This window comes from Calypte anna, chromosome 1 (genome assembly GCF_003957555.1).
Source record: "Calypte anna isolate BGI_N300 chromosome 1, bCalAnn1_v1.p, whole genome shotgun sequence".
NCBI lineage: Eukaryota > Metazoa > Chordata > Aves > Apodiformes > Trochilidae > Calypte > Calypte anna.
Window position 1 is genome coordinate 47,866,111 of NC_044244.1, and position 26,904 is coordinate 47,893,014.

The 26,904-nt window shown below is 44.1% G+C and overlaps 2 protein-coding genes and 1 long non-coding RNA gene across 4 annotated transcripts in view; 2 read left to right on the plus strand and 1 right to left on the minus strand.

Annotated features, from left to right (window-relative positions):
- Positions 1 to 26,201, minus strand: LOC115599418. Its single transcript, XR_003988402.1, has 3 exons — positions 25,983 to 26,201; positions 4,250 to 4,255; positions 1 to 12 (listed from the first exon to the last, which is right to left on the minus strand). It is a non-coding gene; the product is annotated as an uncharacterized LOC115599418 (long non-coding RNA).
- LOC103539410 (aldo-keto reductase family 1 member B10) lies at positions 7,651 to 14,473 on the plus strand. Its single transcript, XM_030462868.1, has 10 exons — positions 7,651 to 7,825; positions 8,166 to 8,333; positions 9,332 to 9,448; positions 10,751 to 10,828; positions 11,485 to 11,607; positions 12,070 to 12,176; positions 12,323 to 12,404; positions 12,917 to 13,000; positions 13,487 to 13,569; positions 14,039 to 14,473. Exons 1-10 carry the CDS (start codon positions 7,760 to 7,762, stop codon positions 14,079 to 14,081), a joined length of 951 nt encoding a protein of 316 aa, XP_030318728.1. The 5' UTR covers positions 7,651 to 7,759; the 3' UTR covers positions 14,082 to 14,473.
- The window catches only part of LOC103539409 (aldo-keto reductase family 1 member B1), a 28,698-nt gene continuing 20,537 nt past the window's right edge, over positions 18,744 to 26,904 (plus strand). The window contains exons 1-10 of one of the 2 annotated variants that reach the window (XM_030462857.1): positions 18,744 to 18,882; positions 19,415 to 19,582; positions 20,378 to 20,494; positions 21,657 to 21,734; positions 22,394 to 22,516; positions 22,888 to 22,988; positions 23,164 to 23,242; positions 23,483 to 23,566; positions 24,327 to 24,409; positions 25,125 to 25,780. In XM_030462857.1, coding sequence (XP_030318717.1) covers positions 18,817 to 18,882; positions 19,415 to 19,582; positions 20,378 to 20,494; positions 21,657 to 21,734; positions 22,394 to 22,516; positions 22,888 to 22,988; positions 23,164 to 23,242; positions 23,483 to 23,566; positions 24,327 to 24,409; positions 25,125 to 25,167 — 942 coding nt within the window. In that variant the 5' untranslated portion in view covers positions 18,744 to 18,816 and the 3' untranslated portion in view covers positions 25,168 to 25,780. Of the gene's footprint in view, positions 18,883 to 19,414; positions 19,583 to 20,377; positions 20,495 to 21,656; positions 21,735 to 22,393; positions 22,517 to 22,887; positions 22,989 to 23,163; positions 23,243 to 23,482; positions 23,567 to 24,326; positions 24,410 to 25,124; positions 25,781 to 26,904 lie in introns of those variants that run through there. The other variant, XM_030462848.1, reaches the window with a different exon arrangement.

Genomic DNA, 26,904 nt, shown 5'->3' on the forward strand with positions numbered 1-26,904 from the left:
AATAAAATGTTGCTTTCATATGTAAAAACCATGGGGCTTTCATCCCGTTTGGGTATATAGGAAATATATAACCATGCATCTGAGTGGGTTTTGTTTATGTCAAAACCCAAATGTGAAATATGGACTTCTTTGTTTATGTCAAAACCAAAAGCATTAGTCCATGTGAAATAAAGTATTCTACTACCTTTTTTTTTACTTTTCTTTTCACTCTAACTCCACTCCTCCACTGCTTATGGGCGAAATCTGTTAAAAAGAAAAAAAAAAAAAAGAACACATAAGCACTTAAACTAACCCTGCATTTATCACCAGAATCATAGCTTTAGTCTTTAAGTAAATGCAGAAGTTTTTCTGAATCATTAAGTATTGAATAAATGACTAGGAAAGAGAAAGAAAATACATAAAAGCCTTCATTATATGCAAAGCAGATGAAGGGAAGCTGCTACATGAGGCATCGTATTCCAAACCCAAGCTGGGAACTGAATTTTTAATGTAATCCCTACATCTAGGTACTGGGAATGCTATTCTGAAGTAAAACATGTGGCTTCTGTCTCACTCGTCTGACATCTTAACTCTAATATCCCAAGCTGAAAACATACACAAGGGACAAACCTCACATTCTCTATGCCCTCAAAACCATTACAAAGACAATTTCAAACAAATATATTACCACAACAGGTACCTAGATGTTACAGGAAAGTAACAGAATCCCTCGTGGATACTGTTTTAGCTCCTAAAACCAGTTCTAAAACAAGTTGTACAGGGGGGCAACAGCTGGGAAAACAAAATCCTTTCTTACAGCCAAAAGCTTTTTAACTTCTAAAGCAACAAACACAATTCAAAGATCTACAAGGTTCACCTTTAAATTAGAATATAATCACAGAATCACCAGATCATAGAATCATCAAAGATGGAAAGGACCTTTCAGATCACTAAGCCCAACCATCAGTCCTACACCACTGTAACCAGTAAATCATCTCCCAGAGTGCCACCTCTACACATTTTTTGAACACCCCCAGGGACAGCAACTCTATCACTTCCCTGGGCAACCAGTTCCAATGCTTCACCACTCTTGGTGAAGAAATTTTTCCTAATATCCAGTCTGAGATATATTGCAGGGGGGGGTTGGAGTGGTTTAAATTGCAGGGTTTGGTCTGGGGCATTCCACTGCTTCCTTGTCATAATACTGTAGGGATTAACTTATTTAGCAGTATCAAAAGAAAAAAAAAATAAAATCCCATTATGAATCTGCTTTTTTCCCCCTATGATAAACAAAGTGCTGCAGACATCAGACGTCAGTAAGAGACTGTCTGGGAGGAGATAATTCAAAAGGGCCTCTGCAAAAAAGACAGCAGCAGGGTGGTGTCTATTCAAGGCATGATAAGTTAATTTAAAAACAGACTGGATAGTCCTGATACTAAAGCATGGTACCAACACATAAGAATCTGGGCAAACAGAACCATAAGGGTGAAACAGAAACTCCAGTGTCCTGGTAGAGAATGAGACAAACATGAGAACAACGAACACACACAAGCCATATTCAAGGTTGCTTGCACTAATGTCTTGCTAGAAAAAAAATTGATGGTTCACCTTAAAAAAATGCTTAATTTTTTTTTTTTGCTTTCATATTACAGTGAACACCAGATTAACATGCTGATGCGTGTGTACAGAGCTACCTCTGTCTTTATTTATTGTTTGTTTTCCCACAAACACTCTGCAAACCACAAAGATTTGTCTTTTGCTTCCCAAGTATCTTTCCATGTTCTGTGGTTCTCTTGCATCGTAACAGTTTACAAAACAAGCCTGACCTTTGTCGAGTTTGGTTTTGAATGGAGCACAAAAATGAGTTTCCTATATAAGAAATCTGTTCTATGTGTCATGATTAGATAGCATGAAGAGAAGGACTGAGTCACACTGTTCTTCTACTTCACTGTAACTTCTCAGAATTCAGTGGCGTTGCTCCTGACTCTTTTAAAAAACAAACCAAACCAAAACATAATAAAAAACAACTAAAAACAGGCCTCTGTTGTACAGGATTGTTTCCCAGAAAACTTGAGCAGTTAAGTTGCTAAATAAATAGATCTGTATTACAAGTTAATTCATGCTTCCCCACCCCCATTTCTTTAATGAAAAAGCAACATGAGAGGAAAAGCAGACAGGACTAATAAATCATGCATGACTGGGGAGTCAGGATATCCAACTTCCCAGAATTTTTCAAGTCTGATTTTCATCTCACACCTGTTTTACTCACATAGGCATCAATTCACCTAAGTAATTTTGTGCCTAACTTCCACTGTTGTTTTTGGGCTTTTTTTAAATTCAGAATTAGTCTATTCCTCTCTATTGCCATCAAATCTAGCTGTTCACACAAGAGCCTGGAAAAAATATTTTGCCTGTAACTCAGCATCTCCTTTTTATATTGCAAAAAGAAGGAGACACTGCTTCCCAGAAACACAAGGCACTGTCCAACATTTAACTTTTTGAATAGGTCAAGTACTTGTTTAAACATTCAGTACTGCTGTCATTATTCTTCTCTGTGGAAGTCTTCACATACAATATACCAAATAAGTAACTGAAGCAAAATCAGATCAGAGTATCTGTGAGAACAAAACTTGGGCAGCATGGTCCTGCCCTTCCTAAGAAGACATTTGCAGAAGTAACACAGATCTTGTAACAAGTTACGTCTCTTTTTTGGAGGGAAGAGGAGATTATAATACCTCTGAAAACATAGTATAAAATGATGCCCAGGCTATCTGACCAAGGTCTCTTGCCCTAGTAAAAGTATAAATATTAGGTGCTCACAGACATTAGACATGAGAAGCCACTTTGTTTGGGGTCTTCTGGGATACATCTTGTTTTGGGGGGCAGCTGGGACCACACACAGGGCAAATTAATATTCCTGGTTTCTGTAGTAATCCACACCTGGCCACCATCTTCTCCCAGTCAGTCAGATTACAGACATGCTCAGGTTCCATGACAAATGAGAGTCCACAGACAAGATAAGAGCTGGAAGCCTCCTGCCAGAACAATCTGCAGCTCATGGTCTCCTCCCTGCATGCCCTGAATTATTTCTAGAAATGACAGATGCTGAGAGTGCAGAAGCCCATCTGACCAACCCTACGGCAAACCTGGACCACACAGCCAAATAACTGCAGATCTATGGATTAGTAAAGGACAATAAGCCAAACTTTTGTGGGAATCACTAGACCTTCCACATCCCTGCTAAATGTTCATGTTGTCCACGGGTCCTGCCATGTGACAGGAGAAACACCACATGAGATCCTGCTCTCCTATTGACAAAACCTGAGTAGCTCAGTCAGCTAAAACAACCTGGCACCCCTGTTGTGTATGAGTTCAGGTTCTAAAGCAATTTCTATTCAGCTCTAATTGCACAGATTCCACAGTGGTATTTTTCATGTTGTTCCTAATCAACCCATCCATATTGGTTTTACTCTGTGTTTCATTTTGTTTTGCTTTTCAAACATGATGAAAATATTTTCATTATGTTTCACTAATGGAACACTTATCCCTTCCTCCACACTTTAGGCATTTGAAGCACCCCCTTTCCTGTCAAAACTAGGCACAGCTGATTGCTGAAACTTGAAATGGAGCATAAAAATACCTTTCCATGAGGACAAGAGCCTTGACTTGGCAAGAAAAACACCAGACTGTTCTCAAAAATTATGAGCTTTGGAAAGGCTACAGTTTGCATATACAAGACAGGAAAATCCAGAGGGGAAAAACCATGCCTACCAACAAAACTGGGCAGGAATGTAGGTCTGGGATGGGCAAATTTTCTATTTGTAGATGAGCTGGGTTTGGAGGTTGGCCTTCCCATTTAACTTAAGTTGCTTATCCCTCCATTACAAAGACCATTCTTTCACAGAAAAAAACTGAGAAGGTATGGCCTTTGTTGGTGCTTTGGTAGCTTCTCTTTTCACAGGGCTTGAACTACAGAAAATCAAGCCAAGTATTTGCCAGTCCCACATTAATCCACCTCTCCAGTCTACAATCAGAAGGTTTCTTTTTACAAGTTCAAGAAAAGACAGAAAAGACTCTGACTTGCTTCTGCTACCGCAGCAACCAGTCCTGGCCTGTGCAAGGAAGTGGCAGTTTAATTAAACCAGTTCAAAACCTGAAGGTGTTAAATTAATGCTAAGTCTGTGGGAGGATAGATGTTATTTTGCTGAAGAGTGCTTTCCACCGTTTGAACTGAAGCGGTAAGGAATGGATTTAAGCTAAATCAATATACAACAAACTTCAACTGATATGTGTCCAAAAAAAGGCATTTGCATCAACATAATGAAACAGTGCAAGATTTTCATGTAGACAAGACTCAGAAGAAAATGTAACCACATTATACTTTGGGAATACAGTGAACATGCCTTGTTTTGCCCTTGTCTGCTGTCAACACCTCCTCCACTGCCTCCAGGGGTCTGCTCCCCACTGCCTGACAGTTTTATTAACTATTTCTTCCTGTCTTATTTACCCTCAGGTACCCCCTTGTTGGCAAGTTACACTTTATCACCAAATCACCCCATTTGATGCAGATCTCAAAACTACAGCTTCCTGTGGTTCTGCTAAGTATGAAGGTTCCTCTTTGGGGTATTTTCAAGCTGATGTTCCACAGGCTTTTCCTCTGTTTCCTCTATTCCTAACACGAACAGTTACTGCTGCCTCAGAGCCAGGCTGGCTGGGGTTTCCTAAGGAACCAAATGTATCCCTTCAGGCTTCTTTTGTGTCCAACGCTGTGGAAATGTCAAAATGTGACTTCTGGGAACTCCATCTCCCTCCAGAGGGTGACACACAGTTACTGAGCAAAAGTATAAAAAAAGCCATAAACCATTTTTAGCAGCTCTGCTTTCTTATCCTGGCACAATAGCCCAGAGCCTGTTAATCAGCTTGAGTCCTCTGGTATAAACCAGAGAAGAAAGTGCTTGGGAAAAGGTCAGTTCTTACTCCTCTTAATTAACTTCTTCCTTCCTCCAGATGCCAGCATGCTCAAGCCAAGGCTGGGATGCAGATCCTGAGGAATTTTCTCTCCCCTATTGTGCCCAAGCTACCACCACAGATGTATCCATCATGAACTGCAGGGACAGAGATCTCTGGTGATGAAGCAGCAGATAACAAGCATGGTGTTATCATGACATCCAGCCATTCTGAGGACATCAGGGCCTACATACAAAATAAGTTAGACAGAGCCTGGTACTAGACCAGCTGAGCAAAGAGAGAGCTGACACTGTTGGCAGACAGTGTGATAAAAGGCTTGCTCCTGTGCTGCTCAATCAATGGCAAATCTCCCATGATAGTAGCCCCTAGCCACAAACATGTAATTAAAAACACAACTCTAAACAGCTCCTACTGCTCCCAAGAGCTGCAGACAGCCCACAGACCCCACTGACTGCTGCAGTCAGAAACAAGCTGGAGGTGCTGAGCACCCTAGAGTGCTACCTTTTATAGCAAATTCAACCATTCTAAATTTTAGACAGTCTTTCTTTCTCTTTGCCCTGGTCTATACAACATGCTCTAAGTGCATCCCTGAATAACAGAAGGGAGGAAATGGACTTCATTTTTCACACACACACACACACACACACACACACAGACACACACACCAGTGATTAAAAGTGCAAGTTTTGAAACATCTTTGAGAGAGAGTGGTGAGTTGAGGCACAAAAAGCAGTCTCATACATTTCAGTGCAAGTCTTTTCTGTGCCTTTATTTTAAAGATCAGACAATTCAGCAAGTCGGTATCTTACTGATAATTGCTAACTTCCTCTTCAAAACTCAGATTGTATCTTTTCTGTACCTACCAGAAAATTTTCATGCCTACTTCTTTATTACAAATGTAAGCCACCTTAATTTTTTGTTCTTCTTATCCTTTTTAGGAAAAGAGACAGAGGAATGGAGACTTCCACCTTTTCATTATTACAAAGGGGGAAAATTATTACAAAATTATTCCAAATTATTCTACCTTTTCATTATTACATTATTCCAAAGGAGGGCAACCAGGCTGGTGAAGGGACTCCAGCACAAGTCCTGTGAGGTGAGGCTGAGGAAGCTGGGGGTGTTCAGCCTGGAGAAGAGGAGGCTCAGGGGAGACCTCATCACTCTCTACAACTCCCTGAAAGGAGGGTGTAGCCAGGTGGGGGTTGGTCTCTTTCCCCAGGCAACTCTCAGCAAGACAAGAGGGCATGGTCTCAAGTTGTGCCAGGGGAGGTTTAGGTTGGATATTAGAAAGAATTTCTTTAGGGAGAGGGTGATCAGGCATTGGAATGGGCTGCCCAGGGAAGTAGTGGATTCTCCGTGCCTGGAGATATTTAAAAAGAGACTGGATGTGGCACTCAGTGCCATGGTCTGGTAACCGCAGTGGTAGTGGATCAAGGGTTGGACTTGATGATCTCAGAGGTCCCTTCCAATCCAGACGATTCTGTGATTCTATGATTCTACAAAATCTACTGAATTCAAAATGCAATTCAACCTGAGGAGACATTGCTGAATAAATGCAAAAGCAGCGGCCACACACAAGTTTAACTCTGCCCCCGTGTGTGCAAACATTAAAATACACCTCCCCATCCATTACCTAGATCCTGTTCTACTTTTAAGCAACAGGATGTATGAGTTTATGTCACTAATTAGACATGAAATCCACAACGATCAGGTAGCTACAGGACATCTTCGTCTTCTACACACATGTCTCTCTCTGCATTATGAAACTCTCCTTTGTGAATACATTGGCCACTAAAAAACAAGCCACAGAGATAAGCCTGTTCCATACTCCTGTTGCCTGTACGAATAAAACAAGGGGAAGTAAAAGTGAAAAAACAGGCAACTCTAGAATTTTACCAGGGCAATGGTGCTGTTAAGATCGAGAAAAAAGTGGGGATTTAATTTTACTTCTTTACCACACATGCCCTGTGTGAATTTCCCTGTTCTCCCCTGTGCCTCACTTCCCATTCTGTGAAGCGTAGATACCTTCAACTTGGTAGGGTGGGGTGAAAAGGAACTTCATCCTCTGTAAATTCACACCAAAGTTCCTCTAGCTGTCTCATTTTATCAGTACACAGGGTGAAAAGGCTCTGTCAAAGGGAGACCAGCCTGAGCCACCATCCCTGTCTTGGGCTGGTCCAGTCCAAGGCCTCTGCCTTTCTTCAGCCAGCAGCAAGGCAGCAGTTCCATGAGCAGAGAGAGACCTCTGGCCCATGCCCTACCTCAGAACTTCTGTTTATTGACTCATTTTGGACATCCCCCTGGCTTTATTGGTGACAAATTGTGGGACAAAGTGCCACTGAATGAAACAGGCTCTCTGTTAGGTAACCAGGGGAATGAACTCCAACAGGGTGTTGCAACACACCTTGTATCACAACACACTTGTATCACAAGGGAGATACTCACAAAAAAGGTCTGTGGCAACGGGGAAAGGGCACTGCAAAAGCCAGACCCTACAGAAACACAAACCAGACCAGGGCTCAGCTGCCCTCAGCCTTTACTTTTTGATAAGGAACTTCACCAGGAGAAGTCCACCGGGTGCACCACTGCACACTCCAGGAGGGTGATCACCTCCACAATTTTTAATTGCTTTCAGCTTTCACTTTTATCTGTGTGAGTCTACAGATAAAAAAGCCACACCTTTGTTGGATATGGGAGGACCCAGAGCACAGACACTGCTTCACCTTCCCTGCCCTGGCCAGCAACCAGTCACTATTCAACCAGCAGGACAAGAGGCAACTCCAGCTGGACTACTCAGACAGGGTGCAAGGCCATGGCGACCTATGTGCAGCTGAACAACATGGCCAAGATGCCCATCGTGGGGCTGGGCACCTGGAAGGTAACAGCTTCAGAGAAAAGCTCCAGTATTGCAGAGTTCCAGGGCACAAAAATTCACTCCCAGCTCTGAAGAAGTGTGCTTGTGCCTGAGGCTCTGCTCTCCCTGGCTGTTGGGCTAAGCCTCTGTAGGAGTAGAGCTATGAAGACACAGCTGAATACTGGCTTCAAGCCCTGAAGTGCATGCTTATGACTGCAAGAAATACTGCTCTTGTAAAGAAAACAAAAATTAAAAATTAAAAAAAACCCAAACACCTCCTCCCCTCCGAGGGGAGGGTAGAATTGCTTTCAGTAAGGCGTTTTTCCTATGTTTGAGATTCTTAAGTTTTATGCCTTATTTTTAGTCTCCACCAGGGAAAGTGGAAGAGGCAGTGATGGCTGCCATTGACGCTGGGTACCGCCACTTTGACTGTGCCTACGTGTACCAGAATGAGAGTGAAGTTGGGGAAGGGATCCAGCGGAAAATCAAGGAAGGTGTTGTGAAACGAGAGGACCTCTTCATCGTCAGTAAGGTACGGATCTGATAATTTTCCACTCTGAAGTAGGGGTGGGAGAACACTTCATCTATAGTTTTCATAATACAAAACTTCAGTAATCAAGACGAAGTTTGTGGTGTGGGATAAAGCATATCATAGCATCACTCAAGTCACTCCTGATACTGCTCCACTCCATTCTTTATAGAGTTACAAAGGATATGCACCCTGCTGCTGTCTGGCTTTCTGATGAGGATACCCAGAAGTGCTGGGGGATGAGGATAGGGAGGAGTCTGCAGACCAGCTGGTGCAGAAGAAAGGAAGCAGGAAAAGGTAGAGTGGGCCAGGTAGCACCAAGCAAGGTACCAGTGTGCAATGCAGAGGTCTGAGATGACTCAGTGTAAAGGGCTGATACAGAGGCAGAACCTGCTTGGTGACAGCACCTCACTGGCTACTAAAACACAGCACAGGAGATGAGCTCAGCTGTGGCTTGCAGGGGAAGATGAGGCTCTGGGTACCTTGGGACAGAGTAATCAGCTCAGCACGTGTCCTAGGGAAGGTGTGATTGGTGGGTTCTCTTTCTCTTGTTTACTAGGGAAATCAGGGTATTTAGCTGGATTATGAAGTTGCTTTTTACCTTGGTTAAGGTGTGAGCCATTTATTCGGGGCTTTTTTGTATTTTCTTGTCTTTGTCTGATAGATTTTTTCCAAGATATGTACAGATGGTCAAATCTGACAGGAAGATTTCTTGAGCTAACCCATCCCCTTCTACATGAATCTGCCCTTGCATTGAGTTTTTACTACAGATCTATCTGATCATGCTTACTGTACTGAATTCATGAATACTGATCATGCATGTACTGAATTCCATGTCAAAAGCCAGTCCCATCACAGAGCAAGCCCCATCCAAAGACAAGTAGGATGGTCTAGTTCCACACTGCCTACCAAAGAAGATGCAGCATTTCTGTCCTGTGCAGGAGAGCAGCTGACACTTTTAACCCAGGAGGTCATGGTGTGCATTGTTTTTTTGTCTCCAGCTGTGGTGCACATTCCATGAAAAGCCTCTGGTGAAGGGAGCATGCCAGAAGACTCTTGCTGACCTGAAACTGGATTACCTGGATCTCTACCTCATGCACTGGCCTTTTGGGTTTAAGGTACAGTAACAGCAATGCCCTTGGCCTTCTCTCCTGGGAGACCTTCTCAAAACTGATAGGAAGGCTTGCAGCACGACTGCTGCTCCAGCCCAGAAAGAGCATGTGCCAGCTGTGTGTGCCAGCACTGCTCCAGGGTTGCTCATGCAGCCTTCCTCTGGACACGTGAGCCAGGCTCTTGAGCTCTGCCCTGGGACTGATGCTTGTGCAGCGTCCTCTGCCCTTTGGATAGTGGGAGAGGCAGACCTGGCACAAAGATCAGGCCTCCCAGCTGCAAGCACCAACTCTGCCACTCTCCCTTTCTTTTACACATCCAAAGCATGCTCACCTGAACATTACCCCTGACAGAAATCCCTTCCTCTGCATGTTACAGAATCACAAAGCAAAAGGAAATGCTGCTGTTTTCCATTTCTCTCTTTAATCACCAAGTACTTAATACAGTCCAGATTGAACTGCCCTTACCTGTAGGAGCCCTAGTGTTGTTCCAGAGACCCTGGATTTCAAAAAGATGAGGCTTTTTGACTCTAAACTTTCACAGACTATACGTACTTCCAAGGATATATGTCAGTTTGGATATACATATATAACTATAACCTTAGACTTTTCCTTGTGCTACACCCAGACTAAAATCTCTATTATACCTAATTCTTTTGAGCTCAATTTCATTTAATTCTCTAAATATTGTTTTAGTTAGCATTATGTGGATATAGCTGTCAAGTGAAACTGCATAACATTGTGGTATCTAGAAAATCTTAATAATTAAAAAAATTTTGGTCATACTCTCAAGTTACAGGCTGTTTTAATTTTCCTAATACATTAACTTAAATAGTGATCGTCCCCAGGGGAAATCCATCAGCAGTTCCATTTTCAGCAGATACACTCCAGTATAACTGTGTACATTCACAGTACCGAAGTCAGTCCTTCATATACCTTTTTAAAATAGCTAAAGAAGCTGTTATTCCTAAACACAGATAACAGAACAATACATAAAATGAACTCATGTAAGACTACAGGTCATTTCTGTATGAATAAATCGCTTCCCTGCGTGCATTATGTGTATCATCACTTCAGGGGGTCCATGGGGCTGGGTCAACTGGGATTGTAGCTGGCAAAAATGCCATCACCCTGAATGAGCTAAGAATAAGAAATGATTGAAGAATTAATTAAATTATGATGAGAATTATTAGAGAGTTTGGGGTTTTTTTTCATAAACTATTAGCTTTAGCTCCTTACATTTCTGTTTGGTTCTTTTACATAGCTCACATCCCAACTGATATTATTTTAAGCATTCTCTCTCATTGACAGGCAGGAGATGAGCTGTTTCCCAAAGATGATAAAGACATGGCTATACATAGCAATGCTGATATTCTCCAGACATGGGAGGTAAGTTCAGCCCCAGCAAGAGACATGTCCTCTGTCTTCATCAGTTTCTTCTCTGCTTTCATTACCTTCAACATCCACAGAACTGTTGTCTCATGCATCCAAAAGTAGTTAGAAGGAAAATAAGGCAGTTCAAAGTACTTGCATGCTTAGCCATTATCTAGTTACTCCCTGAGTGCTTTACTTGAGTGCCTGACCCACAGTGAGCTGCACATTCATTTCCAATGCAGCTGCAGACCAGGCTGAGGTTAGAAAAAAGTTAATTGTTTGACCACAACAAGTGTGCAGCTGTCTTCTCCAAAGTTCTTGTCCCCTTCTTGAATTGCTCAAATAAATTTTACAGAAATACAGAATTTTAATTAGAGATCATACCTACAGAGCAGGGCAGAGGCCTCCGGTGTTTGCACAGTAGTGGATGACTGAGTACCATCATTCTTTTCCTCATGCAACTTGGTATGAATTTCCATAAACTAGGGGAAATAGAATTTGGACTTGGGTGAGATGGCACTAGCCTACCAGTACCTGCTTTTCCCTCAGAGAACTTTTCAGCTCTGAAGAGTTATTTTGTCTGATTCATGATGGGAAACAAGCCACATTAGGAAGAACATCTTCATGACCTATCCTGCACACTGAATGACAATTTTGTTACACTCTGTTAGGCCATGGAAGAGCTGGTGGATGCTGGCCTAGTAAAAGCCATTGGAATCTCCAACTTTAACCATGAGCAGATTGAAAGACTCCTGAATAAACCAGGACTGAAGCACAAGCCTGCAAATAACCAGGTAAGCTGCTAAGTGACTGCACATGAATAGCTTTCGGGGATTGCAAAGATGTGATTCCAGTTGAATGAGAAAATGGAAAAAAGAGAGAACAAAGTAGACACAGCATGTACTGTAAAGCCTTCTCTGTGGATATTTTTGAGTACACAAAGCTCTTGGATACTTCCTTTGTCACATGCTGTCGAACCCTTTCTTAGGGACATTGGATTATTTCCCTGGAAACATTATTTCTGGAAGAATAAAGAACCCAGAGATGAGCTTCGTGAAACATCCCCTCCCAGCAAAAAACATATAAGCACTTTGTATAAAATGGGTGACTCCAATACTAAGGATTCACATTATCATATAGGCCACTGGCAAGTTAGGGAAAAAGGTAGCCTCTACTTGGATAAGGAGTTAATCCATGGAGCACAGCACTATTACAACAGTTCCGCTCTATCAGCCTCTGTGCCTTTGTCTTTGCAGGTGGAATGTCACCCATACCTTACCCAGGAGAAGCTGATCAAGTACTGCCAATCCAAAGGGATTGCTGTGACAGCATACAGTCCCCTTGGCTCTCCTGACAGGCCATGGTAAGACTGCTTTGCTGGCATTGATTATGCTTGTAACATTGAGGCTCCAAGTGCACCATTGGTATTTTATCTAAATACAAATTCCTGTTGCTAAGCTGGATCCTTGTATGGAGGTTTCTTGTCACTATCTTCCTTCCTCTGTGTAGGGCTAAGCCAGAGGATCCTTCCCTTCTGGATGACCCCAAGATCAAAGAGATTGCAGCCAAGTACAAGAAAACTCCAGCACAGGTATGTAGCTGCCAGACATTGGGTACCTCTTCCTGCAACACAGCCATTAAGGAAAAAAATGCAGAACCCCCATCCATTCCCCATGAATTGTGGCACTTCTTTGATTTTTCCCTAACAATGCAGATTTTCAGCTATGTGATCTGCAAGACATGCTACAATTATCTCCCTGGCCCTCAAAAAATTCTTGCCAGTCTTCAGACATCACTTCCCCTCTTAAGTCCTCTTCCAGAGGACAAAAGCCTTGCACAGACTGCTGAAGTCCAGGTGGAAAGAAAAGGAATTGACTGTCCCAAAGCTGAAAGAGAAAGGGGCCCTTCCATGTGGGCCTCTATTACTTCCTTCAGGAAGAGCTTCACAGGTCACAGGAACAGGAATCATTTGAATTGTAGTTCCACAGAAAGGGTCTAGTTCTACTGAAATATACACTTGACAGCAACGAGCTGTTAGAACAGTCTCTGCTTCCTCCAGAACAGGACCTGACCTCTCTCTGACTCCGTGGTCTCTTCCTGCAGGTTCTCATTCGGTTCCACATCCAGAGAAATGTGATTGTGATTCCCAAGTCTGTCACACCACAGCGCATCGTGGAGAACTTCAAGGTGAGTGATTATGAGTGAGCTGGGTGCTGCCCTTCAAGGACAGCAGGGCTTCTTCCTGCTGAGCAGTGAGCCTTTCTCACCCTTCCTACATCCTCCTGAGGCAGGAAAACTAATCTTTTTCTTTCTTTGGACTAAACTTTTTCTTTCTTTATGCTTACCTACACTCTGCTGAGCGCAGCAGAGTCAGGCCTCCTTTTGGTAAGGACAGATGAACAGGTCTTATGTGACATTTCCTGTACTGTGGCTTGTGGATTAATCAGCAGGCACAGCTTGCTGGGAGCCTACACATAGTTACATGCCATAAAAAGTACATAGAATAAACAATGTTCATAAAATAGTTATTGGGTCCATAAAACAAGTTGCTTCTCTGTTAATTCAGTGGTCCATGACTGAAAATGCACACTCCAGAGCTGAGCTGCTCTCTAATCTTGTCCTTCTTCACACTGATTTTTCAAAGAGGTGATTCCAAGCTGTTTCTCTTGTAAGGTGTTTGACTTCAGCTTGACTAAGGAGGAGATGGCAACCATTCTCAGCTTCAATAGAAACTGGAGAGTCTGTCAAATGGCCATGTAAGTGACATTCCTTGTTCCCTTCCAACTCCTAAATTTTGAAAATTCTTTACAAGGAATTTTGTGTCATAGATATTAAGTATCCTGAAATTTGGCTTAACTAAACATCATACCAATTCAAACTCCAAATGATTTGTCCCAAAAATACTTTCTCAGGAAAAGGTTTAATATTATAATTTTTAAAACAAAAAATGTAAACAGCCTACATTCTAATTTTTAATTAAGTTTCTGAGGAAACTCTGATTTACAAGAATGGGTTCTAGATGTTCATTTAATTTTTTTCTGTATTAGAGAAATGAGGACACTTATCTCTACATATTCTATCTGCATCATTACATAGATAAGCCATGGATGGGGCCCATTAGATGATGCAGATCTTCCCTTGGTGGCTTCTCCATGCACCTAATACACTTCTACATAACATATACTTCAGCCATGAAAATAGCAATCTCTCTTTGATTTCTTTCAGGTCCAGAAATCACAAGGACTACCCTTTCAATGCAGAATACTGAAGATGCTTGTAGCATGTCCTTCACTAGACCTCTGGTGTCTCATGTGCCTCTGCTCTAACTCTGAGCTGTCTCCTCTAGTTTTCTTACTGCATCTTTCCTGCTGCTGCTAGTGAAGACATGAAATTAATTTGAGTAGGGTTTTTTCAATGAGGAATACAGAACAAAGTGTTGGATGTAATAATTTTCTGCTTATTAGAAATGAGGATAACTGCTAAAAAGCCTATGCAGAGCCGCTAAGCACAGAGTGGGCAGAGTTTGTACCACCATTCAATGACTGTCTTCAGTCTTGCACCAGCAGAAAACAGGTATTTACAAATCACAAAAAAACCCCATGCGTCTACAGTTTCATCAGTACTGTCCCATACTTTAAATAAAATTTCAAAATGCAAAAACATTGTTGGCTGAAAGTAAACATTATTCCATCCAGTAGGGAAAACTTTCGTCCTACTCAGAGACACCCAGAAAGCTTGGCTTCAGTCACCTGCACTTCAGGAACTTTACCCTGTGGGTACCAGAAGACAACCAGTCCTCAGGAGGGATTCACTTTTCTCCCTCTATGCTGGCCACCTGCCCCTGAGCTCCAGGAACTGCACCCACAGTTCCAGGAGGGCATTTTACATGACACACATGGCATGATCTCTGCCCTCCAGCTGGGGGGACTCAATCTCTCCCCACTAAGCCCAAACCACTGGCACCTTAGGACCTTCTCTTCAAAATTTTCACTTTCAGTTCACAAAGATATAGTCCAAGACCATGTGCTTCCCAAAGGAAGCAGCACATAAAGCTCTCAACAACCTCTAGGCAGAGGTGAGGTATCAATCTTCTGAAAAAATACACCATGTAATTGATCCCAGTGAGGGTATAATATTTACTATTGCATGAGAGCCAAAGATTGAGGGAAGGTCCACCACCCATCACAAGTGCTGTCTTTCCCTTGAAAAGCTCAAACACTGGTTCCAATTCCAAAATTACAGAGCCATCATTGTGGGCAGTCACACAAATTCATCCAGGCACTTCTTAGCCAAGGGCAGCACTCACTGGCCCATCCCACCCACACCAAAGGGCTCTCCCACACACACTCTCCTCTCAGCCCAGGGCACAGACAGAAACCTACTGAAAATAAGGAGGCATCGGAGGGGTTTAGCCATGTCATCTTCCTGAGTCAGGCCACAGTGTCAGGGATGGGCACACAGGAGCTGCCTGCTTAGGGCAGGCAAGCTGGTCTGGATCTGCCACAGAGAGGGAGGGTGTATGCTCATGATTTTGTTTCTGGAGATTCATTTTAAATACATGCTCATCAGATTAATAGCCAAATACTAGAATTATCAAAGACTAAAGTCTTCATGAGGAAGACATAAAGATGGTGGTGGTACCTAAGATTATGCTCCTGGCTTGACATGAACTCAGAGCAAGGAAAAGGTCAAGGCATTATAATTGGATTAAGTTTCTGCCCTCCTCTCTGCATTCCTGCCCTAATAAGCATCTAGAAGTTGAACTAATTCCTACCATTTAAGAAGATAAGCATCCTGTTTCACCCTACTTCGACCACAAAGACTCCACCATCATCTGACAACCCCAGCCATGCCTCCAGGACAGAGAAACAACTGACAGCTCCCATGTCTTGGCATGGTCTGGGATCCCACACCAACAGGCACAAACAGCAAAGCAAAATGCAAAGCTTCTGCTCCAAATCTTCCATTAGGAGCCCAAGATATCTCTTCTTCAAGAAGCCATTGGGGGAAACCAAGCACCCACCTTCACAGGAGATCATGGAAACAACACAAGAATCACAGAAGGAAATGTGAGGAAGGACAAACTGCATTTCTCAGCAGTGTATCCCCGAAGTCTCATTATCTGTCACTGCACACTCTACCCAGCTCCTTGCCACAGGAATGCCAAGGATTTGAAATTTCTCCTCAAAAGACATACTTAGATGAATGAGAACACACACTGGAGTTTTCTGCCTTTTCTCATAGAAAACTCCATCTTACTGGCCAGCTACTGGACTTTACTGATGACAAATTTAGGCCAACATGCCACTGAATGAAACAGGCTCTCCACCAGGTAAACTGATGGGGTGAATTCCAAGAAGGTATTGCAACACCCCAGCATGTATCACAAGGGAGGTATTAAAGAATAGCCTGGGGCAATGGCAAAAGTGCACTGCAGGAGCTGAACCCTGTACAAGCACAAACCAGATCAGGGTACAACAGCCCTCAGTGCTTATCTTTTGATAAGGAACTTCACTGGAAGGAGAAGTCTAAAGGGTACACCCCAGGGGGTCACTACCTTTGTGATTTTAAATTATTTCATAGAATCAGAATTGTTTTGGTTGGAAAAGACCTTTAAGATGCATCAAGTCCAACCATTAACCTAGCACTCTCAAGTTCACCACTAGACCATGTCCCTAAGCATCACATCTATGTCTTTTAAATACTTGCAGGGATGGTGACTCCACTACTTCTCTGGGCAGACTGTTCCAATGCTTAACAACCCTTTCCACAGAGAAATTTTTCCTAATATACAACCTAAGCCTCCCCTGGCACAACTTGACACCATTCCTCTTGTTCTATCACTGGCTACCTGGGAGAAGAGACCAACACCCACCTTGTTACAGTCTCCTCTCAGGTAGTTGTAGAGAGCAATATCATCTCCTCTCAGCCTCCAGACTTTTCTCCAGACTAAGCAAACCTCAGTTCCCTCAGCCACTCCTTGTAAGATTTGTTCTCTAGACCCTTCCCCAGCTTGGTTGCTCTCCTCTGAACTCACTCCAGCAATTCAGTGTCTCCAAGCTATGAGAAGCCAGTTTATCCAAGAGAATGCTGTAGAAAACGGTGTCAGAGGCTTTTCTAAAATGCAGGTAGACCACATCCACAGCCTTTACCCCATCCATTAAGCAGGTCACCTTGTCATAGGAGATCAGGTTAGCCAAACATGAGCTGCCACTCACATGATCACCTGGCTGTCCCACATGTGTGACATGATGGCACTCAAGATAATCTGCTTGATAACCTTCTTCTGCACTAAGGTTACACTGGCATGCCTGTAGTTCCCTGCATCCTTTTTCCAGCCCTTCTGTATAAGAATTACATTTGGTCACCTCCAGTTAATGATGGAGAGTGGCTCGGTGAGCACTTCTGCCAGGTCCCTCAATACCCCTGGGTGGATCCCACCTGGCTCTATAGACTTGTGGGTGTCTGACTGGTGAAGCAGCTCACCAACCATCTCCTCTTGGATTATGGGGGCCCCATTCTGCACCCCATGCTTGTCTTCCAGCTCAGGGGACTGGGTACCCAGGAAACAACTGGTATTACTCCTAAAGACAAAGGCAAAGAAGACATTAAGTACCTCAGATTTTTCCTTATTCTTTGTCACTTAGTTTGTCACCACCACCCAAGAAAGGATGAAGATTCTCCTTAGCCCCCCTTTTGTTGCCGACATATTTGATGGAGGCTCAACACGGCCAAGTGCCAGGTCCTGCACTTTGGCCACAACCCCATGCAGTGCTACAGGCTGGGGACAGAGTGGCTGAGAGCAGCCAGACAGAGAGGGACCTTGGAGTCTGGATTGAGAGGAAGCTGAACATGAGCCAGCAGTGTGCCCAGGTGGCCAAGAAGGCCAATGGCATCCTGGCCTGGGTCAGGAACAGTGTGGCCAGCAGGTCCAAGGAAGTGATTCTGCCCCTGTACTCAGCCCTGGTGAGGCCACACCTCGAGTACTGTGTCCAGTTCTGGGCCCCTGAGTTCAGGAAGGAGATTGAGGTCCTGGAGCAGGCCCAAAGGAGGGCAACCAGGCTGGTGGAGGGACTCGAGCACAGACCCTATGAGGAGAGGCTGAGGGAGCTGGGGCTGTTCAGCCTGGAGGAGGCTCAGGGAGACCTCATCACTCTCTACAACTCCCTGAAAGGAGGCTGTAGCCAGGTGGGGGTTGGGCTCTTTTCCCAGGCAACTCTCAGCAAGACAAGAGGGCATGGTCTCAAGTTGTGCCAGGGGAGGTTTAGGTTGGACATTAGAAAGAATTTCTTTAGGGAGAGGGTGATCAGGCATTGGAATGGGCTGCCCAGGGAAGTAGTGGATTCTCCGTCCCTGGAGATATTTAAAAAGAGACTGGATGTGGCACTCAGTGCCATGGTCTGGTAACCGCAGCAGTAGTGGTTCAAGGGTTGGACTCGATGATCTCTGAGGTCCCTTCCAACCCAGACGATTCTATGATTCTATGGGCACACGGACACTGACTCTCAGCACAAGGACCGCCTGAGCCGGGTCACTGCGAGGTCCGCTGGGCCCGGCACGTGGCCTGCCACGGGTAGCTGTCGGGTGACTCCTCCGGCTGCGGCCGCCCGCCTGAAGGAGGTGTCGGCTCCGGCTGTGAAACACCACCCTGGGATAAAGTTACGACGGGCCGGAGGGAGACAGGGAGGGGACTTGGGAAGCGTCCCCGGGTACGGCTGAGGTGCGAAACGGAGAATCCCCCCCCCCACCCGCAGGTAGTTCCCCCCGTCCCTTACCATAGCAACCGGCCGCGACTCATTCCCATTGGCTGCCTCGCTTGGCTGCTGATTGGGCGGCGCTGCCATCAGAGCAGCACTTGAGCGGTGATTGGCTCCTTACAAGCGCTACCAAGTTCTGGAGGTGGAGGGGGGTGGGAGGGGGAGAGGGCTCCACCCCCGGGGCGGGACGCACCGGACCGGAGGCTGTGACAGTGCCGGGAGTGCGAGGGGTTCCCGGTTCGAGCTATGGCGACGTACGTGCTGCTGGGCGCCGCTACCAAAGTGCCCATTCTGGGGCTGGGCACATGGAAGGTAACCTCGGCTTCTCGTTCCCGGAGCGGGCGCAGCGCTGCCGGCACCATCAACACGTCCGGCCGGGTTCCCCTGTCGCAGCCGCGGCGTTTGGCGCCGTGGGTCCCTCCCTGCCCCCCCAGCCCTTCGCTGCAGCTCCGGCACCGCTGCAGGGCTCTGCCTGGGGACGCGGGTCGCTGAGGCCCCTCCGTTTGGCTGAGCCCCCCGGCTGGCAGGTGCCGGGGCTTCTCCTCCGGGAAGCGTCGTGGGGCAGCGAGGGGGCCTTGGCCCGGCTCCGGAGAACTGGCCCGGTGTCGGGGCCTCATCTCTGCAGAGCTGCTGGGCTGTGCCCTGCCTGGAGTGGGGTGACAGAGGGACAGCTGGAGGCTACCCTGAGCCTCAGGAGCCTCTGCTTGAGTTGGCTGCAGACCTAAAAAAACTCCCTGGAAAAGCTCCTCCCAAAGCCCCTTTGTGTGTTTCTTTCCCCTCTTGCTACCTAAGGAGCATCTTGTGAGAATCCCAAGCCAAGACATGTCATACCCTTTCCCTTCAGTCCCCACCAGGTAAGGTGGAAGCTGCAGTGATGGCTGCCATCGATGCTGGGTACCGCCACTTTGACTGTGCCTACCTGTACCAAAATGAGAAGGAAATTGGGGATGGGATCCAGCAGAAAATCAAGGAAGGTGCTGTGAAACGAGAGGACCTCTTCATTGTCAGTAAGGTAAGGATTGTGTGCTCATAAGACAGATGTGCTTGTCTGTAATATTTTTACATCAGGAAACCATAGTTTTGTGCTGTAGCATCAGAAGAACTCGTGAAAGTGATCCATCGTGGCACTGCTTTCTTGTTTCATTTCATCAGCACAGTGATACAGTTGGATGCAGGCTTTGGTGGCAGTGATTTTTATTGTTGTAACCCCTGGATAGGAAGAGAAGAGTTCTCTGAACTTTGAGCAAGGAGAAGCACCACCCTTATCTGAACCATCTAGTGGCAGCTAGATGAGGCTCTGGGCATCTTGGGACAGAGTAACGTGCTCAGCACGTGGCCCAAGGAAGGTGTGGTTGGTGATTTTCTTGCTTACTAAAGGAAGTGAGGTATTTGGCTGGATTCTGAAGTTGCTTTTTATCTTGGTACAGGTTAGTGCCAACCATTTCTTTGGGACTTTATTTTCTTGGCAGGGTTTTATGCGTGGTCAGGAATGACAGATAAACATCTTGACTTTAAAGCCACCTATTGCAAAGGCGAACCCTATGTAAAAGGGTAGCATAAGTTATGTCCTAATTAATGCAACCAGAGAACTTTCTCTGTTATGATCCTACCAAATACCTGTGTTGGCCCTGCACATACTGCCTTCAGTGTCACCAGTCCCATAACAGAGCAAGCCCCATCTGAAGAGTGCTAGGATGGTCTAGTTCCACATCACCTTCAAAGAAGATAAAGCATTTCTGTCCTGTGCACAGAAGTGCCCAAGAGCTTTAACACCAGGGGTCACAGTGTGCTTTGGTTTTGTTTCTAGCTGTGGTGCACATTTCATGACAAATCGCTGGTGAAGGGAGCCTGCCAGAAGACTCTTGCTGACCTGAAAGTGGGTTACCTGGACCTCTACCTCATACACTGGCCTTTTGGTTTCAAGGTACAGTAGGGGCAATGCCCTGTGCTTTGTTTCTTGTGACTATCAGTTTTGGGAGGCTTTATGGCTTTATGGCCCAACAATTGCTCTGGCTGAGAAGGACAATCATGTGTCTGTCGTGTGTACCAGCACTGCTCTCTTGCTCAGCTTGACTCTGGCCATGTGAATGAGGCTCTTGATCTCTGCACCCAAGGCTGCTGCTGCTGCACACCCTTTTGATCCTGCAGGTGATGGTCTGAAAACTAAGGGCAGGTGTCCTCGTCCTCTGCTCTCCCTTTCTCACAAATCAGTTTATTACCCCTTGCTGGAAGGAGGGCTGCACTTTGTTGCCTTTGTGTGTTTCAGAGGAAGAGAAAATATTGTTTTCCATTTCCCTCTTTAATTACCAAGTTCTTAATACAGTACAGATAGACCTGACCTTGCCTGTAGGAGCCCTAGTGTTGTTTCACTGAAACAGGCATTCAAAAGGTGAAACTTCTTGGAGAGACCTAAACTCTTTCAGAGACCAGTGAAGGGAGCTGATCCTACCTGTTGCTTTTGGGATGCTCATCTTTATTTCATATTAATACTGCTTTATTTCATTGTAGCTTTATGTTAAAAAAAGTCATGAAAGTGAAGCTGTCTCATGGTGACAGTAGCAAACAGCTGCTCAACACAGTTCAGTCTTGGTATCTTTTCATAAACATTTTGCAAAGGCACTTCTAATTTTCCTAATATTAACAGCTTTATACTGAGCTTTATCATGGAAGAGCTGTCACTGCACAGAATACCTCTTTTTAGCAGATCTGGTGTTGTGTAGACCAAAACTACTTATTCCCACAACTTAAGTCCTCTGATGCCCTTTTGGAAAAAGAAGAAAAGAGTTCTTCCTAAGTGAGCAGGAAAGAACAATACATGAAGAAAACATGCATGAGGCAGGAGGCTATGGTTCTGAGTGGTGTGTTTTCCTGTAGCTGTCTGAGTCACCACTTTGAGGGGTCTTTAAGACAATGGTTACTGGCAGAGATTACTTCAATCCCTTCTGCTCCTCAGGAGGGAAAGATTGAATCTAGACAGAAATTGTTTTTTTCCTGCAGTAGAAGTTTAATCTATTATGGGTGTGAGCTCTCATGGTTTTAAGGGACCTTCTCAACAGATATTCAAGCATTTTCTTTGTCACTGACAGGCAGGAGAGGAGCTGTTTCCCACAGATGGCAAAGGCATGGCTGTACCCAGCAACACAGATATTCTGCATACATGGGAGGTAAGTTCAGCCACAGTGGAAGAATCACATCTTCTGTCCTCAGCAGTGGTGTTAGCTTCAGCAGTCACAGAATGGCTCATGCATATATGCAGAATGAGTTGGAAAGAATTCACAGAAGTACGTGGTAGCTTTTAAGAATGTGCATGGTTAATCAAAATATTGTTCCTATTCACTGTGGATTAGTCTCTCAAGTCACAGAGCTGCACAGTCACTTTCAGTGAAACTGCAGACCAGACTGAGATTAAAAGAAGTTATTTTCTTGACTGTACTGTACGTTTTTTTCTTCACCAGCATTTTCATTCAGTTCTTGAACTGCTCAAACAAATGTGCAGAAATAGACACTTGAGTTGTGATCCTGATGTCCTCCTTAAGGAATAGCCCTCCAGTGCTGTCCAGAATGTCCATAAATACTCCAGATTTAGATTATTTTACTTGTTTAGCTTGATGAATTTGAATTTTAGCAATGATTATAGGCTTTGGTGTAATAGAAGACATGGCACAGGTAATACCAGTACTCACTTTACCCTTACAAATCAAAAAACTTGGCAAGTCCAAACAGTTCCTTTGTGCTTCTCATAAAGGGGAACAAGTCACATCAGAGAATATATTCAGGTCATGCCTTGTACACCGAATGCTGACCTTGCTCCTCTTTGTGTTAGGCCATGGAAGAGCTGGTGGATGCTGGTCTGGTAAAAGCCATTGGAATCTCCAACTTTAACCGTGAGCAAATTGAAAGAATCTTGAACAAGCCAGGACTGAAGCACAAGCCTGTAAATAACCAGGTAAGCTGCTAAGTGACTGCAGCCAGGTGAATAGTTTTCAGGGATTATAAAGATGTGATTACAGTTGAATGATGGAAAAAGGGAGAAAAAATTAGACACAGTATGTACTCTGAATTCTGCTCTTAATATTTCTCAGTACAAAAAGGTCCTTTTTGTCTCACCTTGTTGAATCCTGTTTGCAAAATCCAAAAAGAACTTAAGGACTCAGTATAAAATTGATGCCCTCTACAGTTATAGTCTTCATTAGCACATAGACCACATGCAGGGTAGGATTAAAGCAGCCTGTAATTAAGAAATTAAGATTCAAAAGAAAATCTCTGGAGTATGGGAACACAACAGTAGTTCTACAGTCTCTACTCCTGTGTTGGCAGATCGAGTGTCATCCATACCTTTCCCAGGAAAAGCTTATCAACTATTGCCAATCCAAAGGGATCACTGTGACAGCATATTGCCCCCTTGGGCGCCCTGACAGGTAATTTCCATGTGGTTAGTGTGGTTTAAATCTGAAGCATTCAAATTAATTGAATAATTAATTGAATGAGCACAGGTGTGTATGCACTGATAATTTTTTTTTTTAATATGCCTACTAGGGAAAGTCTTTCTGCAGGGATTCTTTGCCATTTCTTCCTTTTTTTTTCTCTATGCAGTGGTTCAGATAGGCCTTCTCTCCTCGAAGACCCTAAGGTCAAAGAGATTGCAGCCAAGCACAACAAAAGCCCAGCACAGGTATGTAGGTGCACCTTTGAGTAGCATAGCCACTAAGGAAACTAAGCCAGAAGAGAGAGTACAGCCTCGATCGATGTTCTGTGAGAACCTTGGTTCTCTTTTGTGGTGTTAAGTAGCAGTGCATGTTGTCTACTGTGTGGCCTGCAGTATGGGCTTGAAGAAGCTCTTTGACCCTCAGCCAGAAGAAGGTGCTTGACCAGCTTCATATGATCTCTCTGACTCCGTGGTCTCTTCCTGCAGGTTCTCCTCCGCTTCCAGATCCAGAGAAATGTGATTGTGGTTCCCAAGTCTGTCACACCACAGCGCATCGTGGAGAACTTCAAGGTGAGCTACAATGAGTGAGTTGGGTGCTGCCCTTCATGGATGGAAGGGCTTCCCCCTGCTGAGCGAACACTGATCCTTTCTCACCCTTTCTGCATCCTTCTCAGGCAAGAGGACTGGGCTTTCTCTGTCTGAAAGCTAGGGCTGCAGTGAAAACTACAATTGGAGAATGGAAATAAGCAGAACTCTTGGAAACAATATGCTGATGACCTTATCGGACACCTTACATGGTGTTCCTGATCTGTAACTTGTGGATGAAATGGTGTGCAGGATTTGCTTGGAGTCCACATGCAGTATCATTCCTTAATTTGTAGAGTAAGCAATGTTAAGGGGAGAGTTCTGGTATTTAATAAATCACATTGCTCCTCAGACTGTTAAATCAGGGGAGGAGAAATATCCTGATATTGGACATCAAGACTTCAGGAGTAACATAGCTGAATTTGTTGAAATGTGGAAGTCTTCTAGTTGTTTCTTTGGAATTGGTGAGAAATTTATCTTCCACAAATAGAGAAATTTTGCAACACTGATGGCTCATCAAGCCCCTTGGAACGCCTGGTACATATAACTATAACTGATGATCTTTGGGGTTTTGTCTTCATTCTGCCAGGAGAGTCTTGACAATCCAAAGAGGCTTCCTTTTCCTGTCTAATAAAGCCACTGTCTAATCAGCATTATTTCTATTGTAAACTTGTTTTTTAATCTTCTGAATTTTGCTTCTGATTTGATTTGTTCAAATAGGTGATTTCTACCTGTTTCTTTTTAGGTGTTTGATTTTGAATTGACTAAAGAGGAGATGGCAACCCTTTTTAGCTTAAACAGAAACTGGAGAATCTGTGAAATGGTCACGTAAGTGATAGTTCCTTGCTTCAAACTCTTATTTTCAGTCATCTTTAGTATTGCAAGTACTGGTATAGCTGTACTATACAGCTATATACTATGAGTATATTTTGGAATTTGAAATCATTTGAGAGATGAAGCATCTGCTATTTAAAAATCTTAGTGAAGTTATGTTTTCACTTTTACTGACTACAGGATGAGTATAAGTCATACTATGTACCCACCACGGATCCTTTCTCCAGGAAATGTGTGTGCCTGGAATTCCAAAAGGAGGGCTGTAGTTGCTATACCCATGATCGAGAACTGAGCATTAAGCATTTTTAAACTTAGACCTCAGAAAAAAATTACCATATAGACTTATGTCAGCTCTGACATAGGAGAAACTGGGAAAGGAAATGACCACCTGAAGTGTGGTACAGCAGATGTGCTTGCAGATGTATTACTTGGAAGCCTATAGCCAGGCAAGAAATCGTGTCTGGAGAGCCACAAGAACTACTGTTTTCTCTGTAAGCAGTGTGATCTTTAACTCTTTAGCTAGGAAGTAATGTGGTGCCACCACTATATTGGTGTTGTTTCTACACTACAAATTCTTTTCATTCTGCAGTTGCACAATTCAGAGCCTCTTTGAAGGCTCCTTTGTACACCCCGTGTAGTTCTATATGGGGTAGTTCTATGTGCCATTTATTTCAGCCTTTAGAGTAATCTCTCCTTTGATTTCTTCCAGGTGCAAAAATCTCAAGGAGTACCCTTTCAATGCAGAATACTGAAGATGCTTTTATCCTGCCCTCCTGCAGGTCTCTGGGTTCTAATGAGCTTCTACTGTTCCCTAGAGTTTTTCACTATGTGTCTTACACACTGTCTCTCACCTGCCAGCAAAGGCACAGTAAATGTATTCAGTGACTTTGCTTGGGTTTTAATTCTTTGGTGGAAGGAAATAGTAAAATTGCTCTAAAGAACAAAATATGGGCCATAATAAGCCTCTGTTCATCACATGAGTGTGTCTGCATAGCTGAAATAGCAAAGCAGAAAACACAAAGAATGAACTAGCAAGTTTTTTTGTGGCATGGTTTGGGTTTGTTTTTTTTTGTTTTGGTCTTTCTTGCATCAACACTAATTAATGCTGCAGGGCAAGAAGAAAGATCTACCCTGAAATAATTATCTTCAGTCAGTGATTATGTAGTTAAGAGATAACAATTAACTTCACTTTTAGAGCAGAGCCCAAAGCTTTCTGGGAAAGTAGAGTAAATGGGAGAAATGTCCAGACCTACAGATTCATTCCAACTCATACTGAGCCTTATTTTAGCCGCATGCTTTTACAGGCTGAAACTGGACAGAGATGTTTAATTTTCTTTGTATCCAAAATAAAAAATGTTTAGATTACTGCTGGTTTGAAAGTTCTAGTCTAATATGGAAAAAATGACAAAAGTCACTTGCATCAACAATTTTGTTGGAAACCATCATCTATGTTCTGTTCTAAATGATGTCACAGGAGGATCAAGATTTTGTTTTTTTCAGAAGTTGATTAACTTGGTATAAGAAGCTTTGGTTGACAGAGTGCTGCTGACTAGAACAATCCAAATACAACAAGCCTTAGCATGGACTGTGGATCAACAAGCAACAAGAGACCAGCACCTGAAAGAACTGGAAAGCTGACAGGGGTATCACCATGGACTGATTGGGTTGGTGGCCTGTGCTAACATCTGGCTATAAAAACCCAGAGGCTGGGGGAAGAGGGGAGACTGTATTAAGCAGGTGACTGATCCTATATAGAAGCAGAAGGTGTGAGGTGAAGCTGTTAATAACTGAGCTGCTGCTCAGAGCCTGACACTGAGATGACTGAAATAAGTGTCCTGTCCCTCTAGGGTGTGCTGTGCTGTCTCACTGGCATGGCAACTGCAACAGGTCTCTCTTAACTGTAACTATGTGCATGAGTAAAACTTCCCCTTGATAAAACTGTCCCTCGTGGTGGAGAAGCAGTGCTAGGATAGCTAGGAGGTGTTGCATGGCACTTGAGGAGTTCCTAAGCGCAATGTGCTTTGGGCTGGTGGACACAGGGCATCTGCAGGACAGCTCTGATCTGCAACCTGCACACTAGACTGAGGTACAGGGTCTGATGAAAGCATATGAGGTTTGAGTTGTATCATGAGCAACTCTCTGGTCCAGAATCTTCCTTGACAACAAGATGATAAACAGAAAATGGCTTTTGTGATGCTTAATAGTATTAGGACCCCACGACAGCTGACAGTGCTTATGCCATACTACCTTCTATTGTAATACAGTGTGCAACAATGAATACACTCCATAAGCTTGAGCTTCTGGCATTGTACTCCATTGCAAGTACAAGTATGTGCATGAAAGATGTTTGACAGATGACAGGCTGAGTGAGAGGTGGAGTGTCAGAGGAGCATCAAGGCTTTACCTTGCTGTGGAGTAGAATCACTAGATCTAAGGAACCATGGGCTGACCAGCCCATGTAAACAAGAACTGTGTGAGGAGGCTTGAGT

What these genes read in the sequence shown, in the direction of transcription:
- LOC103539410 (XM_030462868.1), top strand. Translation starts at nt 7,760, where the DNA reads ATGGCGACCTATGTGCAGCTGAACAACATGGCCAAGATGCCCATCGTG. An exon ending in ATATTCTCCAGACATGGGAG is followed by an intron (nt 10,829 to 11,484) that starts GTAAGTTCAGCC and finishes ACACTCTGTTAG; the next exon opens with GCCATGGAAGAGCTGGTGGA. An exon ending in GGCTCTCCTGACAGGCCATG is followed by an intron (nt 12,177 to 12,322) that starts GTAAGACTGCTT and finishes TCCTCTGTGTAG; the next exon opens with GGCTAAGCCAGAGGATCCTT.